This window comes from Mesoplodon densirostris, chromosome 6 (genome assembly GCF_025265405.1).
Source record: "Mesoplodon densirostris isolate mMesDen1 chromosome 6, mMesDen1 primary haplotype, whole genome shotgun sequence".
Classification (NCBI taxonomy): Eukaryota; Metazoa; Chordata; class Mammalia; order Artiodactyla; family Ziphiidae; genus Mesoplodon; species Mesoplodon densirostris.
The window spans coordinates 30,288,809-30,303,922 of NC_082666.1; the positions used below are offsets into that span (position 1 = coordinate 30,288,809).

General features: G+C 37.1%; 1 protein-coding gene across 1 annotated transcript; it reads right to left on the reverse strand.

Moving 5' to 3' along the window:
* Positions 1-9,828: 9,828 nt before the first annotated feature.
* Positions 9,829-10,728, reverse strand: LOC132492002 (olfactory receptor 13C3-like). Its single transcript, XM_060101122.1, is given in 3 exon segments — positions 9,829-10,430; positions 10,433-10,518; positions 10,520-10,728. Coding segments are annotated over 3 exon segments (897 nt in total).
* Positions 10,729-15,114: the final 4,386 nt, after the last annotated feature.

A 15,114-nucleotide genomic window follows, 5' to 3' on the forward strand; every position in this document is an offset into this window, starting at 1 on the left:
AGGTCAGGTTCAACAATGTCAGATTCCATAGATGTGAAGGAGTAAATATTTGTTATGCAACAGTTGTAATTGTTCCCCCGTTCCCAAAGCAATTTAAAGTTGGAATGAGAGATCTGTGGAATGGAAAAACTTTTTATGCATCAGGGACAGTGTCCCACATACACAATTAAGAGTGGTGTTGGGAATATAATGTGACTGAACTAAAGCTCAAAAATGAAATAACATTCTCCCACCCATGCAACTTTTGGAAACAGGGGCAAATGTTCACCAAACTAACTTTATGAAATGTGAGACCTTTTTAGTTTAAATATATTTACAAAGTGAAGTTAATTCAAAGTAAGTTCTTAATTGAAATGATAATTACCAAAATGAAATGCTAGACTTAAAAATGATCTAGATATTATGAATGAAATAAAATAGACATTTTCTGTGAATTAATTGCATTGTCATTTAATTTTTTTAACTTATCTTCATTCTTTTAGATAAGCTAATTTCATACAGGATATTAATACCAACCTTTTTTGAAAGGAAAAGACAGACAGACAGGTAAGAAATAAAATAAATAAATTTATAGGATAAAAGTGAATTCATATGTTCGAGGCCAGAAAGAAGATTTAAAAGTCCTGAATGGATAGTTTGGGGCACAAATTCAGATACACAGATAGCACACTGTTGTATTAAAGTGTTTCAGAAAGTCTGTTAAGCTACATTATAGATATCAACGCTTAGATTCTGACTTTAACTTTCCAATAGATGTTACATTTCACTGTAAAATATTTGGATTCTGGAGAATTGTTTTTAGAAGGCAGGCCCATGCTCAAGTAGGAGACTTGCTGCTGGCGGACTGTGGTGCCAGCTACTGACCCAGAAACAGCCCTGTGCCCTTTTGGACTTGGCTACAGCCTTATTTGGTCTTGAACTAGCCACTAGCACCATCTGCCAAGAGACCCAGAAGGAATCACACCACTCCAAGCCCCAGGTAACAGGGCTCGCCCACCTTAATCCTGGCTGTGGACCCTTAGGTGACCCATGACCTGACTCCAGATGCTCTTGGACAATAGTCTTGGACATCCAGGGACCAGGTAGGAGGCATGCCCATTTGTACCCCACTGCAAGCCCTCCAACTTCCGTCTGACTGCAGATCCTTAACCAGCCCTATAATTCTGTTCCAGTCTCTTGCAGCTTCAGGCTGGGAACTCCCTGCCCACCCAGGAACCTGCCTGAAGACATGCTCATCTGAGCTCCTGGAGGTACCTGCCAACCTCAGTCTGACTACAGGTCTTGAAGCAGTCCTGTAACCCAGCTCCAACGCTTCACAGTCATAATCAGAGAGAATTCCTGCTCACCCAGGTACCTGCCAAGGGACACATATGTCTGTGTCTCTGGAGGTAGGCACTTGACATTGATCCAACTGCAGATGTTGAAAGGGCACTATAAACTGGCTTCCACTTCTCACAGCTATGGTCTGGGAGTAGTCCCCCATCCAGGGACTAGCCCAGTGATATAATGGGAGACCCCCAAGGACCTACAGAGAACTACATGCATCCATGCATCTTATAATAGGCCAGCTGTCTTCAAACAATGAAGCTAACCCTTGACCTAGCACCAGAAATATTGACAAAGGTCCTGGAGGCAATTACAACCACCCAGAGACATAAAAGTATATGAAATATAACTCTCACTGCTAAAGATAAATATAAATACTAACAAAGATTATTGTATACTATAATGGTGGCATGTAAATCACTTTTAATACTAGTATATAAATTAAAAGACAGAACTAGTAAGAATAAGTAATACCACAGAAATTTGCTAATAGAAACAAGTAAAACCTGACATCAATTACATAAAGTGGGGGAAGGGAGGGTAAAGTGTAAAATTTCTGTATTTGATTGTGGTAAGTTAATCTGAACAGACCAACAATGAGTAAGGAGAGTAAAGCAATAAACAAAAACCTCCCAACAAAGAAGACTCTAGACCAGATGGCTTCAGTAGTGAATTCTACCAAAATTTTAAAAAAGAATTAATGCCAGTCCCTCTCAAACTCTTCCGAAAAATTGAAGAAGAGGAAACATTTCCAAGCTCATTTTAAAAGGATAGCATGACCCTGATACCAAAGCTGGATAAGGACACTATAAGAAAATTACAGACCAATACCCTTGATGAATATAGATGCAAAAGTCCTCAACAAAATATTAGCAAACTGAATTCAACAGCACATTAAAAGGCTCATACACCATGATCAAGTGGGATTTATCCCTGGGATGCAAGGATGGTTCAACACACACAAATCAATAAATGTAAAACTCCACATTAACAGAATGAAGGATAAAAACTCTACTGTCAACTTAACAGATGCATAAAAAACATTTGAAAAATTCAGTACCCTTTCATGATTAAAAAATTTCTCAATTATGAGGTATAAAAAGAAGGAAACTCAATGTAATAAAGGGATATATGATAAACCCATAGCTAACATTATACTCAACAATGAAAAACTAAAAGCTTTTCCTCTAAGATCAGGAATAAGACAAGGGTGCCCACTCTTGTCACTTGTATTCAACATAGTACCAGAAGTCCAAGCCAGAGCCATCAGGCAAGAAAAAGAAACAAAATGCTTCTTCTCCAGGGGAGAGAAAGAAGTTAAATTATCCCTGCTTGCAGGTAACATGTTCTTATATATAGAAAACCCTAAAGACTCCACCAAAAGCTGTTATAATTAATATATTAATTCAGCCATGTTTCAGGAAAAATCAATTGAATATCTGTACACTTACAGGGAACTATCAGAAACAGAAATTAAGAGTATAGTCTCACTTATAATAGCATCAAAACAATAAAATACTTTGGAATAAATTTAACCAAGGAGGTGAAAGATCTGTACCCTGGAAACTATGAGACACTGATGAAAGGAGTTGGAAAAATAAATGGGAAAATATCCCATATTCATGGATTGGAAGAATTAATATTGTTAAAAATGTCCATACTACCCACAGCAATCTACAAATTCAATGTAACCTCTATAAAAGTTCCAATGGTTTTCTCACAGGAACAGAAAAATCAATCCAAAATTCATAGAAACCTCAAAGGACCCTGAGTAGCCAAAGCAATCTTGAGAAGGAAGAACAAAGCTGGAGGCATCACACTTCCTGATTTCAAACTATATAACAAAGCTTTAGTAATCAAAACAGTATTGTACTGGCATAAAAACAGACACACAGACAATGAAACAGAATAAGTCCAGAAATAAACCCAAGTATATACAGTCAACTAATATTTGACAAGGACAACAAGAATACTGCTTGAGGAAAGGATAGTCTCTTCAATAAATGGTGTTGGGAAAACTGGATATCCACATGCAAATAATAACCCCATACATAAAAAATAACTTGAAATGGATTAGAGACTTATATTTAAGATCTGAAACCATAAAACTCCTAAAGGAAAACTTAGGAAAAAATCTTTTGACAATGGTCTTTGCAATGAGTTTTTGTATGTGAACCAAAAGCACAAGCAACAAAAGCAAAAAATAAATAAGTGGGACTAAATCAAATTAAAAATCTCTTCAGCACAAAGAAAACTATCAATAAAATGAAAAGGCAACCTATGGAAAGGGAGAATATACTTTCAAGCCATATATCTGGTAAGGGGTTAATATCTAAAATATATAAGAAATGCATACAACTGAATAGCAAAAAAAATTAATTTAAAAAATGGGAAAAGGAACTGAATAGACATTATTCCAAGGAAGATATGCAAGTGGCCAACAAGTACATGAAAAGGTGCTCAACATGACTAATCATCAGGGAAATACAAATCAAAACCACAATAGCTCCTCATATCTGTTATAATGCTATTACCAAAAAGACAAGTGATAACAAGTGTTGGAGAGGATGTGGAGAAAAGGGAACCCTTGTACACTGCTAGTAGGAATGTAAATTGGTACAGCCATTAAGGTAAATGATACGTATGTTCCTCAAAAAATTAAAATTAGGACTACCTCATGATTTGGCAATCCCACTTCTGGGTATTTACCCAAAGGAAATAAAATCAGTATTTTGAAGAGATATCTGCACTCCCATATTCATTACAGCATTATTCACCATTGGAAAGATATGGAAAACAATCTAAGTGTCTATCGATTGATGAATGGATGAAGAAATATGATATATATGTACATATATATACATATGTATATATAAAAACACATAAACAATGCAATATTATGCATCCATATAAAAGAAGGAAATCGTACCATTTTTGATAGCATGGATGAATCTGGAGACATTATGCTAAGTGAAATAAATCAGTCACAGAAAGACAAACACTGTATGATTTCACCTGCATGTGGAATCTTAAAAAAAAAAAAAAGAACTGATAGGAATCTAAAAAAAAAAAAGAACTGATAAGATCAGGGAGTAGAATGTTGGTTGCCAAAGTTTGGGCAGTGGGGTAAATAGGGAGATGTTGGTTGAAGGGTACAAACTTTCAGGTATTAAGTGAATAAGTTATGGGGATCTTTTACAGAATGCTGATTACAGTTAGGAATACTCTATTGTATACTTGAACTTTCCTAAGAGAGTAGATCTTAAGTGTTCTCACCACATACACACAAAAAGTAACTATGTGAGGTGGTGGATGTTTAAATTTGCTTGACTGTGGTAATCATTTCACAATGTATACATATATTAACTCTTCATGTTATACACCATAAAAATCATACTGTACAACCTAAATAGATATATACATTTTTACTTGTCGATATTTCAATAAAGCTGAAAAAAATTTAATAAAGTATTTGGATTCTGAGCAATAAAAATTTACTTAAGAAAAAAAGAGCAGTATTTATGCATGTGTACAGACACAAACACACACAACTCTCCACTCACACACACTCACACCACAAACCATACTATGTGTACATTAAATTCAAGTGGAAATATGTTAGGGTTTTTTAATAAGATCACAGAAGTTTAGAGCTGGAAAACTCTGTACAATATTGTTTAGTAAGACTTCCCTGTCTATGAATGAGTAAACTGAGGTAAAAGTGATGAAATAATATTCCAAAGTCACTGTTAGTATTTAATTAGGAAGAATTAAAAAGTCTTCCTTATTCATCAGAGGACCCAGATAATGACAATGACATAATATGAATTTTTACCTATTTTCAGACAGAAGCTAATGGATTAGCAATATGGTCTGAAAAATATAGGCCTTACATGACTGGAAGATAAAGCTCTCCTATATGGGGTTGTATGTTACGGGACACTTTATGGACTTTAGGGATAATCAAAGCAGGGCATATCTATGTCTATCACACAGACATAGATATGAATTTTCCTTACAAATTCATAAAAGGACTAGAAATAACAAATGGAAGCCTTTATTCTCTTTTTGGAAGAGGCCTTTTGGGGAACAGGAGATAAGAGGGCAGGGAGGCATTCAAGCAATGCAGTAATGTGTGCAAAAAATATGCATCTCATTGATTCCCTCGGGAGCTGTATATGTACCTAACAATTTTTATGCTTGTCAGCAGAAAAGGTTACTTTTAGTCTCAGTTGCAAGTGGATTACATTGGCTCATTACCCTTCCTTCTGGGTAAATAACAATGAGTCTTGACTAAGAGAGACACACATTTTCTTCTTGTTTGTTCTTGGATTTGCATACCTGGCAAATGATGCAAATACCTCAACCACTACTTAAGGCCTACAGCAAGAGGAATTTGGATGTTGGTCATCTAATTAAGGAAGTCAAAGTTAAATCCAACAAGTTACAGACCATTAGACATCATCTACATCCCCATCCACAAAATGTGGACTAATGAAAATTGAAATGGATAATTTAAACCCTGCTTTTACAAAACTGGAGGGTGATAGGAGACTAAAAAGATGGTTTTCAAGGCTGAATCAATGTGTGTTAAAACATGATATATGTGGACTTAAAGGAAGATCACTATTGACCATATTGTTGAGATGTGTTGGGGGGAAAATTGTGGGAATGATACAGGCGTTTTATAGAAACTTCTATAGTTTTAAAAATTTTCTTTTTCTTTGCCTGATCCTGTTTTAATGGGACATGGATCAGTTGCTGAACATGATACCATGACAACACATCTAGGTACTACTGCCCACACTGCTAAAATAATACAGATCATTCTTTATTTACCCTTTTTAAAAATGGGATTAATAGGTTCTGTTTCTCTCTTACCTGGTTAATGAGGCAAGCCAATATGCTTGTATTTATCCAACCCTGTTCTATATAATACACAAGATAAAGGGGGAAATCATTGACCATGTTTAAATTGCTGCTAGCTTTATGGATCAGTCCTCTTGCTGAAGCGAACAGTTCTACCCCAAAGAGGATAATCTGGGTAAAAATTAATGAAAGGTGGAAAGAAGGGAAAGTGATTGCTGACATAAAGTGAGCCTATGGGAAGCTCTTTGGCATGCTATAGCTATTTGGAGATTACTACTATCTATATGATAGCATCCTGGAGAAATAAACATTTTGGGTTCAAAATATGTACTCAAACTCAATAAGCAGTTAATGGCAATATGTTGGGTATATAAACCAACATTAACTGAAACATTCTAAGAGACAGTTCCTCAAAATTGGCCTAGCAGGTACAATTGAAGTTTCAGAACTCTCCTTTTTGGCCTGAAATTCCTTCCTCCTGTGGGACCATAGCCTATACTGTTATAGGAAGCATTAGCCTTACATGAGTGTACACTGAATCCTTGTGTGTTCTGTAAAATGTCCAACCCTGGGTAAGTGCTGCAGTGTTTAATTTTAAAAACTGGGCTCCCTTGAAATTTAGAAAGTCAGGTAGTATACAGCCTGTATTATCTCATGGCAACAATCCACTGGGTCGAGAAATAATGTATTTTACATGGCTCATGTGCCCTTTTAGTGGCTTACAGTCATCACCAGCACCGTCCTATTGCTAAACTGGAGAGAGCATCATTTATCTTACAGTTTATGCGCTCCAGGAGGTGCATTCTTGTAGACTACCATGCGAATAGTGGAACTTGGATTTTTGTCACTTAGTGTATGTCTACACATTACATGTATATATCTATAAATATATACTAGATATATATATTTATAGATAGATAAACTGATGTAATTATGCCTAGGATTTGTTTCAAAATAATCTGGATGAGGGCTTCCCTGGTGGCACAGTGGTTGAGAGTCCGCCTGCCGATGCAGGGGACACGGGTCCGTGTCCCGGTCCGGGAAGATCCCACATGCCACGGAGCGGCTGGGCCCGTAAGCCATGGCTGCTGAGCCTTCGCATCCAGAGCCTGTGCTCCGCAATGGGAGAGGCCACAGCAGTGAGAGGCCCGCGTACCGCAGGGAAAAAAAAAAAAAACCTGGATGAGGAAGATACATAATGATGAAAGAAGGCTGCCCATGTGTTGGTATTTTTTTAAACCATGTGAATGGTATATGGAACTTTGTTAAATTACTCTTGCTCTTCTGTTAAGTATTTGAAAATAAGTATTTCTAAAAGTAGGTTTTAAAGAAAAAATACATAAGTGTGTGTGTATATATAGATAAATAGAGATATAAATGTATGTATGTATGTTTGTAAATAGAGCTGTAAACATATTTGGGAAAACTCCTATGATGGTATTAAGGGTGGGTAGAGGGTAATTTAGCTAGAAATTGAAAATATTCATACCACCTTCTCTATTAACTTCACTTCTTAAAATTTATCCTCTGAAACCATAGGTGTTGTACACACACACAAAAAAAAACCCTTTAACCTCAAGGGTTCATAGCGTATTAAGTGATAAATCAAAATACAAACATGTTGAATGTATGACTCCTAGTAACTAGAAGAAATATTTTAAATGGTAGCTTTAGGAGATGACCATAGTGACAATTTTTTATACTTTTTGATATTTTTAATTAAAATTTATTTATTAATAAGAAAATAATACACCTAATAATCTATTGGAGATTTCCTGATTTTTCCAGGGAAAGACATTTATTATCAAATCTGTCAATTTTCTGATCATTGATTAACATGAGTACGCTTGTTTATATCAAAGCCCTATAGCACCCACTTTTATATACCTATGGAATATTTTAGCAGGTGAAGAGTTCAACTTGATATAAGCCTGCATATTAGATGTTGACACTCTTGGTATTGCGGGAAAAAATTAAAAATTAAGGTGCTAAGGAGTTGGTTAAAACAATATAAATAATATTTTTATATGCCTAAAACATTGTCACAGAACAAAAGTTAAAGAGAACTAAGCATGGATCAGATACAAATGCAGGGCCTCTAGTGAGAGGGTAGAGGAGAAGCACTAGAGGTTCAAAAGCTGTCAGCCACAGAGTCGGGTACATGCCTTTCTGAACCAAAAGCAAGACCAATGTGATCCAACCCAGAGGAGAGAGAACAGCATCTGGAGGTTTTTTGCAGTGACAGCACTCATTCTGGTGGGACAGTGGCAGAAGAGCAGAATTTAGTGACCAGATCATCTAGGCAGAAACCTGGGTCAACCTGAAGGAAGTAGACTGGCAAAGAATGAAGCCTCTGAATAGGAGATATGCTCTAAAACAAGTAGGAAAAAGGAAGACTGGGTAGGAAAATAACATCAAAACCCAGCTATCAAAATGAGCTAAGAGACCATGGGGAAGCTGGATGGTGTGGCCCAAAGACACCCTATGCTAGGCACTGGCCTTCTAGACAAGGACTCTACAGAAAAAGAAAAAAAAAATAGATTTACTAAGGAGTTTCAACTCATTAGAGAATGACAAGAACTGATTTAATTTCCCCAGTCATGGATTTTATCACTCCTTCTGAGCCTGTAAGAACATCTCAAGCAGATTTGAAATGTTTTTGTTTATTTTTTGGTTTAGAATACCCACCTTCCTTCCTCCTCTACACTAACTCCTCTTCTGGTCTGCAGCCTCAAGAGCTCAGCAGGTCTCCACTCATCAAGCCAGTCAAGCCAGGAGCCAGACTCTCTTTCTTTGCAAGCACCCGAAACCTTAAGAGCTCTTTTGCAGCACCATCTCACTTGGCTTGGATTAGAACAAAAAACGTTCCCATTCTTCCCCAGGGACTGTAGTGCAACACCTCCCACCAAGCACTGTACACTCTACATAAGGCAGAACACTCCCTTGATTATTTCTTCCCCTGGCCCAAACTTCTCTTTATGTAGATATGGGGGGAGGGGCAAGGAGGGTGTGACTTATATTAACAGAGTGACCTTTAGAGGGAGATATCTAGCTCTCATAAATATTAGCTTGGGGTAAAAGAGGTACTACTCAGTAGTAACTTTTAGTCCTCAATTTGGAGCCAGCTTTAATTCTGAAATTTTAGGACACTATGAAGTTGGTGCTATGCTAGGTGCTTTCTCCAACTTATTGAAATTATAATAACACTGGTACCTGGTTTTATCTCTTTCCTTATTACAAGTCTATGATTTACAAAGAATAGACTATCCAATGTCATTTAGGTAGTTTGTGGAACTGAAGATTTGGTACTCTTGCCACTCTCCCAAGTTATGTGTAATGTTTTCTACTACATTTCTGTACAGTACACCAGAAACACTCATTTCAGATACCACCTGGGATGAGACTTTAATGAAATTCATTGTACGTGTGAGATCTGAAAATACTGGAAGCTGAGTTTATAGCAAACTACAGTTCTCAGTAATTCTAGTTGAGTAAGGTTAGTGAAGGGAAAAATAAAAACATCTCTCCTTAACCATGGTTTCCTCAAAGCTTCTTACTGATTTAGCTATAAGTCCATCTTTGTGCCTATTACACAAAGATCTGCAATTTCTGAAATACTTATTGGATAGGTTTTCAATTTAGCAAGTATTTTACAGCTGCTTTTACATCCTTATTCCTCAAGCTATAGATCATAGGATTTAGCATAGGTGTCACTACACCGTAAAACAGGGAAATGAGCTTGTCAGAAGTTTGCAACTTGTTTTCTCCAGGCAGTTCTTGAGACGTGGGTTTGGCATACATAAAGAAGATGGTATCATAAAATATAATTACTACAGTCAGATATGCTGAACAGGTAGAAAAAGCCTTGCGTCTTCCTGTGGCTGAGTTCATTCTCAAGGTGGTGTAGAGGCTGAACATGTAGGAGATAAAAATGAGCAGCAGTGGAAGAATTAGAAATGCCATATTTGATATTGTCATGGTGATAATACTGAGGGATATATCAGCACAAGCAAGCTTGAGAACAGCTAATATTTCACATGGGAAATGATTGATAACATTATTCTCACAGAAAGGCAATCACATGGCAAGAGATGTTTGCACAACTGAGTTGACTCCACCGGACAGCCATGACACAGAAGCCATCAGTACATACACCACCTTGCTCATGATGATGGGGTATCTCAGAGGGTTACAGACGGCCACGTAGCAGTCAAAAGCCATCATGCCAAGGAGCAACATTCTGTTGACCCCATTGCAAATCCTAAGAACATCTGCACTGCACATCCAGAGAAGGAAATGTTCCTTTTCTTTGAGATTAAGCTTATCCAGAAAAGAGAGGTTTCCCAGGAAGAAGTACATTGGGGTGTGAGGATGGGAATCAAAGATGCTGGCTATTATCAGAACACCATTGCCAATTAGAATCACTAGATACATAATTAGAATTAGAACAAAGTCAACTATCTCAATCTTTGGGTATCCAGAAAGACCCAGAAGAAGAAATTCTAGCACAAATGTCTGGTTAATTTTATCCATGTCATCCACTTTCAGTATGTCAAAGGAAGATCTAATATAAAATATATTCACTGCCAAGAAACAAATGTTACATGTTACATATTACCTGAACAACTGATTTTTTAAGAATGTATTATAAGGAGTGTTTGCTTGAAACTCTGACATCCAGCTATCTTCAACAATGTGTATGACTAGAATACAATAAAACTGGGAAGGATGGCAGTACCTATGCCCATTGCCAATATGTGAAGATCTACCTATGATCAAGCAAACATACAGAAGTAACCTTTCCTGCTGTTGAAGGCTTGTTCCTTGGTTGAGGTTTCTAAAACTCCTGACTAATTAGCAACTATAAGCCTGACTTCATCTGCCCCAGAAAGTAAGCAGTGGAGATGGCGAGAGACTACTCAACAGGAAATATGATTCTGCAATTCATGACGGTCAAAACTTCACAGCAACTTTGATGTTTTTGGTGCATATTTCTTTCTACGCCTGACACTGCATACTCTATATTAGGCACTTTAATTTTTTAATAGATATTAATAATAATAAATTGAATAGCATAAACTGAAATTTAACATCTGTTTAAATGTAGATAGTTGTTGATCTCATTCCAGCTCCTCTTAGTATCTTGAGTGACTGTTCCTGTGACAAGACCATTGCATAGATCAGATCCACATGAATGTCACACACAGTCTTTGGAGAGTATTACATAGTCTCTTATTTTTATTCTGTGGCTTCAGAGTGTATCTTCATAATTTACTCACTTAAGTCAACCTAAGAAAACAGCAGGAAGGTTTAAATATTTTATATAAATAGGTATACACATGTGTATATGTACTACTACTTTATGGTTAACAAAATATAATCATTGTTTATATTACTCCCATTTTTTCAAATATTAAAACATGAAATTTTTCCAAGGTTAACCTCATAGTAAACAGTGAAGTAGAGCTCAAAGCTCAGATCAAGTGTAGTTCACAGCGTCACTCATTTTTACATACACATGAATCATCTGGGTATCTTGAAAAGCTTTAGATTCTGTTTTGGTTTTGGGGGCAGCTCCTGAGAGCCTTCATTTCTCGTAACAGCCCAGGGTTATACTTATGCAACACGTCTTGAAAGCATTTGAGTAGCAAGTCTTTAATCTACACTGAGCTGGCAGATTATCCAGATATTTCTGATACAAATGGATTTTCTTTTGCCTTATTATGTGGATTGGCATACCAAACTGGAAAATGACAAGAACATATTCCTTTTGTGTTTTAGAGAAAATTCAATATTCATATACTCTTAAGAAAAAAATATTATTGAAAGAGTTAAATAGTCTTAAGGAAAAAATATTATTGGAAGCATTTTTTAAAGCAGGTTAAATGTGTGCCAGACTACAATAGCTTTTGAATATTACTGACAGCCTATCTTGAACCCAGTCATATTCCAAGCACAGTAAGGATAAATAAAAGAATAAAGTGCCTCCCACTACCGAGCTCACAATTCACTTAGGGATATAGGAAAAGTACACATAAAATATATTATAAATATAATGACATTATGTAGCTTGAGTAAAATTTATAGATTTTCCCATAAGGAAAAAGTTTATGAGAAATAAATCACGCCAGGGAGAATTCAGGAAGAGTTTCAGAAATGGGCTGGATCTGGAAGCAGGGAAAGAAGTAGACAAGTTTGGAAGAAAAGAAGGGGAGTATTCAAAAAGTGAGAAGGTGAGCAAAAGTTAGGAGTAAATGGATTGGCAGCACCTCCTTTTCGGACAAGGGAGTTTCCGTGGTGGAGTGGTGGCAAGCGCATCTCAGAAGGAAAGTATGGCAGGTGCACAGAGAGGCTCTGAAGTCAGAGAATTTGGCACGTCTTTTTTTTTTTTTTTTTAAATAGATCTTTGTTGGAATATAATTGCTTCACAATATTGTGTTAGTTTCTGTTGTACAACAAAGCAAATCAGCCATATGCATACGCCATGTCCCCATATCCCCTCCCTCTGGAGCCTCCCTCCCATCCTCCCTATCCCACCCCTCTAGGTCATCGCAAAGCACCGAGCTGATCTCTCTGTGCTATGTTGGCACGTCTTTTGGTGGGGAAGGAGTCTATCATTAGAAAGCACAGAACGTGGGTTGAACGCTTGGATCCTGTGATGTTAGTACCCGCCAAATTTTACATCACACTATAGGATTTTATGAGATTTTTAGCAGAAACATAATACAAGGAATTAAGATATTTAGATTAATGGGTTTGTCACATTACTGATTGTATGTGAAAACTGACCTTTCCATAATCACCACCACATTTGACATTGGTCAAAATCACAAGTTTAGCCCTCACGTGGGCTAACAGTGTTAAGAATTTCATTACAGCCAATTTTCCCCCACTCTGCCACTTAGTTTGGGGAAATTACTGTAGAGCAGATATTACTTAGAGTCTAAAGTCCAGCTCAAAGGAGGGATTTGCACTACAGGAATTATTTAATTAAGAATACACAAGAGAAATATCACAACTTTGAAGAGAAAGACAATAAGGGAATATAAAATCACAATTTTGGAGGTGAAAACTTTAGCCCAAATGAGATTGTAAATTTTTATTTATTCATCTTAAGACCAGAACTTTCTTTTTTTTTTTTTTTTTTTTTTTTTTTTTGCAGTACGCGGGCCTCTCACTGTTGTGGCCTCTCCCGCCGTAGAGCACAGGCTCCGGACGTGCAGGCTCAGCAGCCATGGCTCACAGGCCCAGCCGCTCCGCGGCATGTGGGATCCTCCCAGACCGGGGCACGAACCCACGTCCCCTGCATCGGCAGGCGGACTCTCAACCACTGCGCCACCATGGAAGCCCCAGAACTTTCTTTAAAGAAGAAAAGAGGGAGGAGAAATCTTCATTTTTGTTGCCTAATCTTACTTCAGGATCTTATGTGCCATATTTTAGGTTTGAAATTAGCTCACTTGGCTGGTGTCACATGACTAATAACAGGAAGAGGAAGTATCCAAAGTCCATTGTCTTTACATTACTACCCTGCCTAACTGGTAACATTGAAATTTGTATAGAAATCATGTGTCAACAGCAGGGAATGGTTAGTGAGAACCTTAGAGAAGTAAGGGTCACAAAGACTACATTCATTCAACAGTGCCCAGAGAAAGGAGGCAATGATTCAATACTTACTCTACACTACTTCCTATGACAAATAAAAATTCTCCCCAAGAGGGCTCAGAAATTGGTCAGAGGATGTACTGGATAAGGGACATAAGCACCCTTGATCAGACCAGTCAGTAGTGCAAATGGAAGAAGACAGCAAGATTTACCAGGACACATGAAGATGTTCTAGCCAGGCCCTTTGGGTCCAGGACTACAGAGCCTGTTGGCTTCCTCTTCCAGACAACTGCAATGACAATGCATCTGAGGCTACCTGAATTGCTTCTCCTTGCCGTCTGCTCCAAGCCTTTCCCTCCTAGGAAGGAATCCCCTCACTAAGTCAAACCCACCTTGACCCAGGCTTGTCTTGCTACCTTTGGTTTACTTCTGTTCCCAGCGCTTTAAACTGTTTATGTTGTTATACTGTGAGGTAACAAGAGACATGGGGGAAGGAGCTTGCCTGTCTTGCTCATCCCTCTACATCTAAGCCTAATAGCACATAATAGATGGGTTCTGACTGAATAGGTGAAGACTTATTTTCTAAACTCTGAAGCATTTTCCCTGTGCAGCATTTGTGGATTAATTATCAGGAGAACTTTAATATGTCACATTTGTTCATCTGTAGCAGGCTTTAATTTTTTAAAATATCTTTCAGTTATATTAACAAGCTGCCATCTTATACAAATAATTACCAGTTTATGCATTATAAGTACAGAGGATCATCTAACATTTATTGACACAGGTTTAGCGTAGTGGAAAAGTATCTCAGACTAGAATCAAAGTCTTTCGTTTGAGGTTCTATGCTTCTAATTTATAGCCTCAGTCTTCTAATTTGTAAGATAGTGATAAAGATACTTGCCTTACTTTCCTTGCAGGGAGATTTTAAAGAAATAATGTGATACCATATGGAAATTACTTTAAGGATTAACAGACATTGTACAAATAATAATGAAATAATAATAATTATAATGATTCTCAGATGTATTTTGGTGATAATAAATTGATACCTATATTGCATCAGGTTATTCACATTACAAATTAATACTGAATAATAGCTTTAACTATAGATTGAAAAGGTACAGTTTCACGATATTCAACACTTACCATTACACAGATAAATTATTTCCACCTCCTAAAAGAACCCATTACTTCCTTTTTCGTACTTATGTCAGCATTATGAATTAAGGTCAAGTTCAACAAACAATGCCAGATCCCACAGATGTGGAAGAACAAATATTTGTTATGCAACAGTTTTAATTGTTCCCCAGTTCCCAA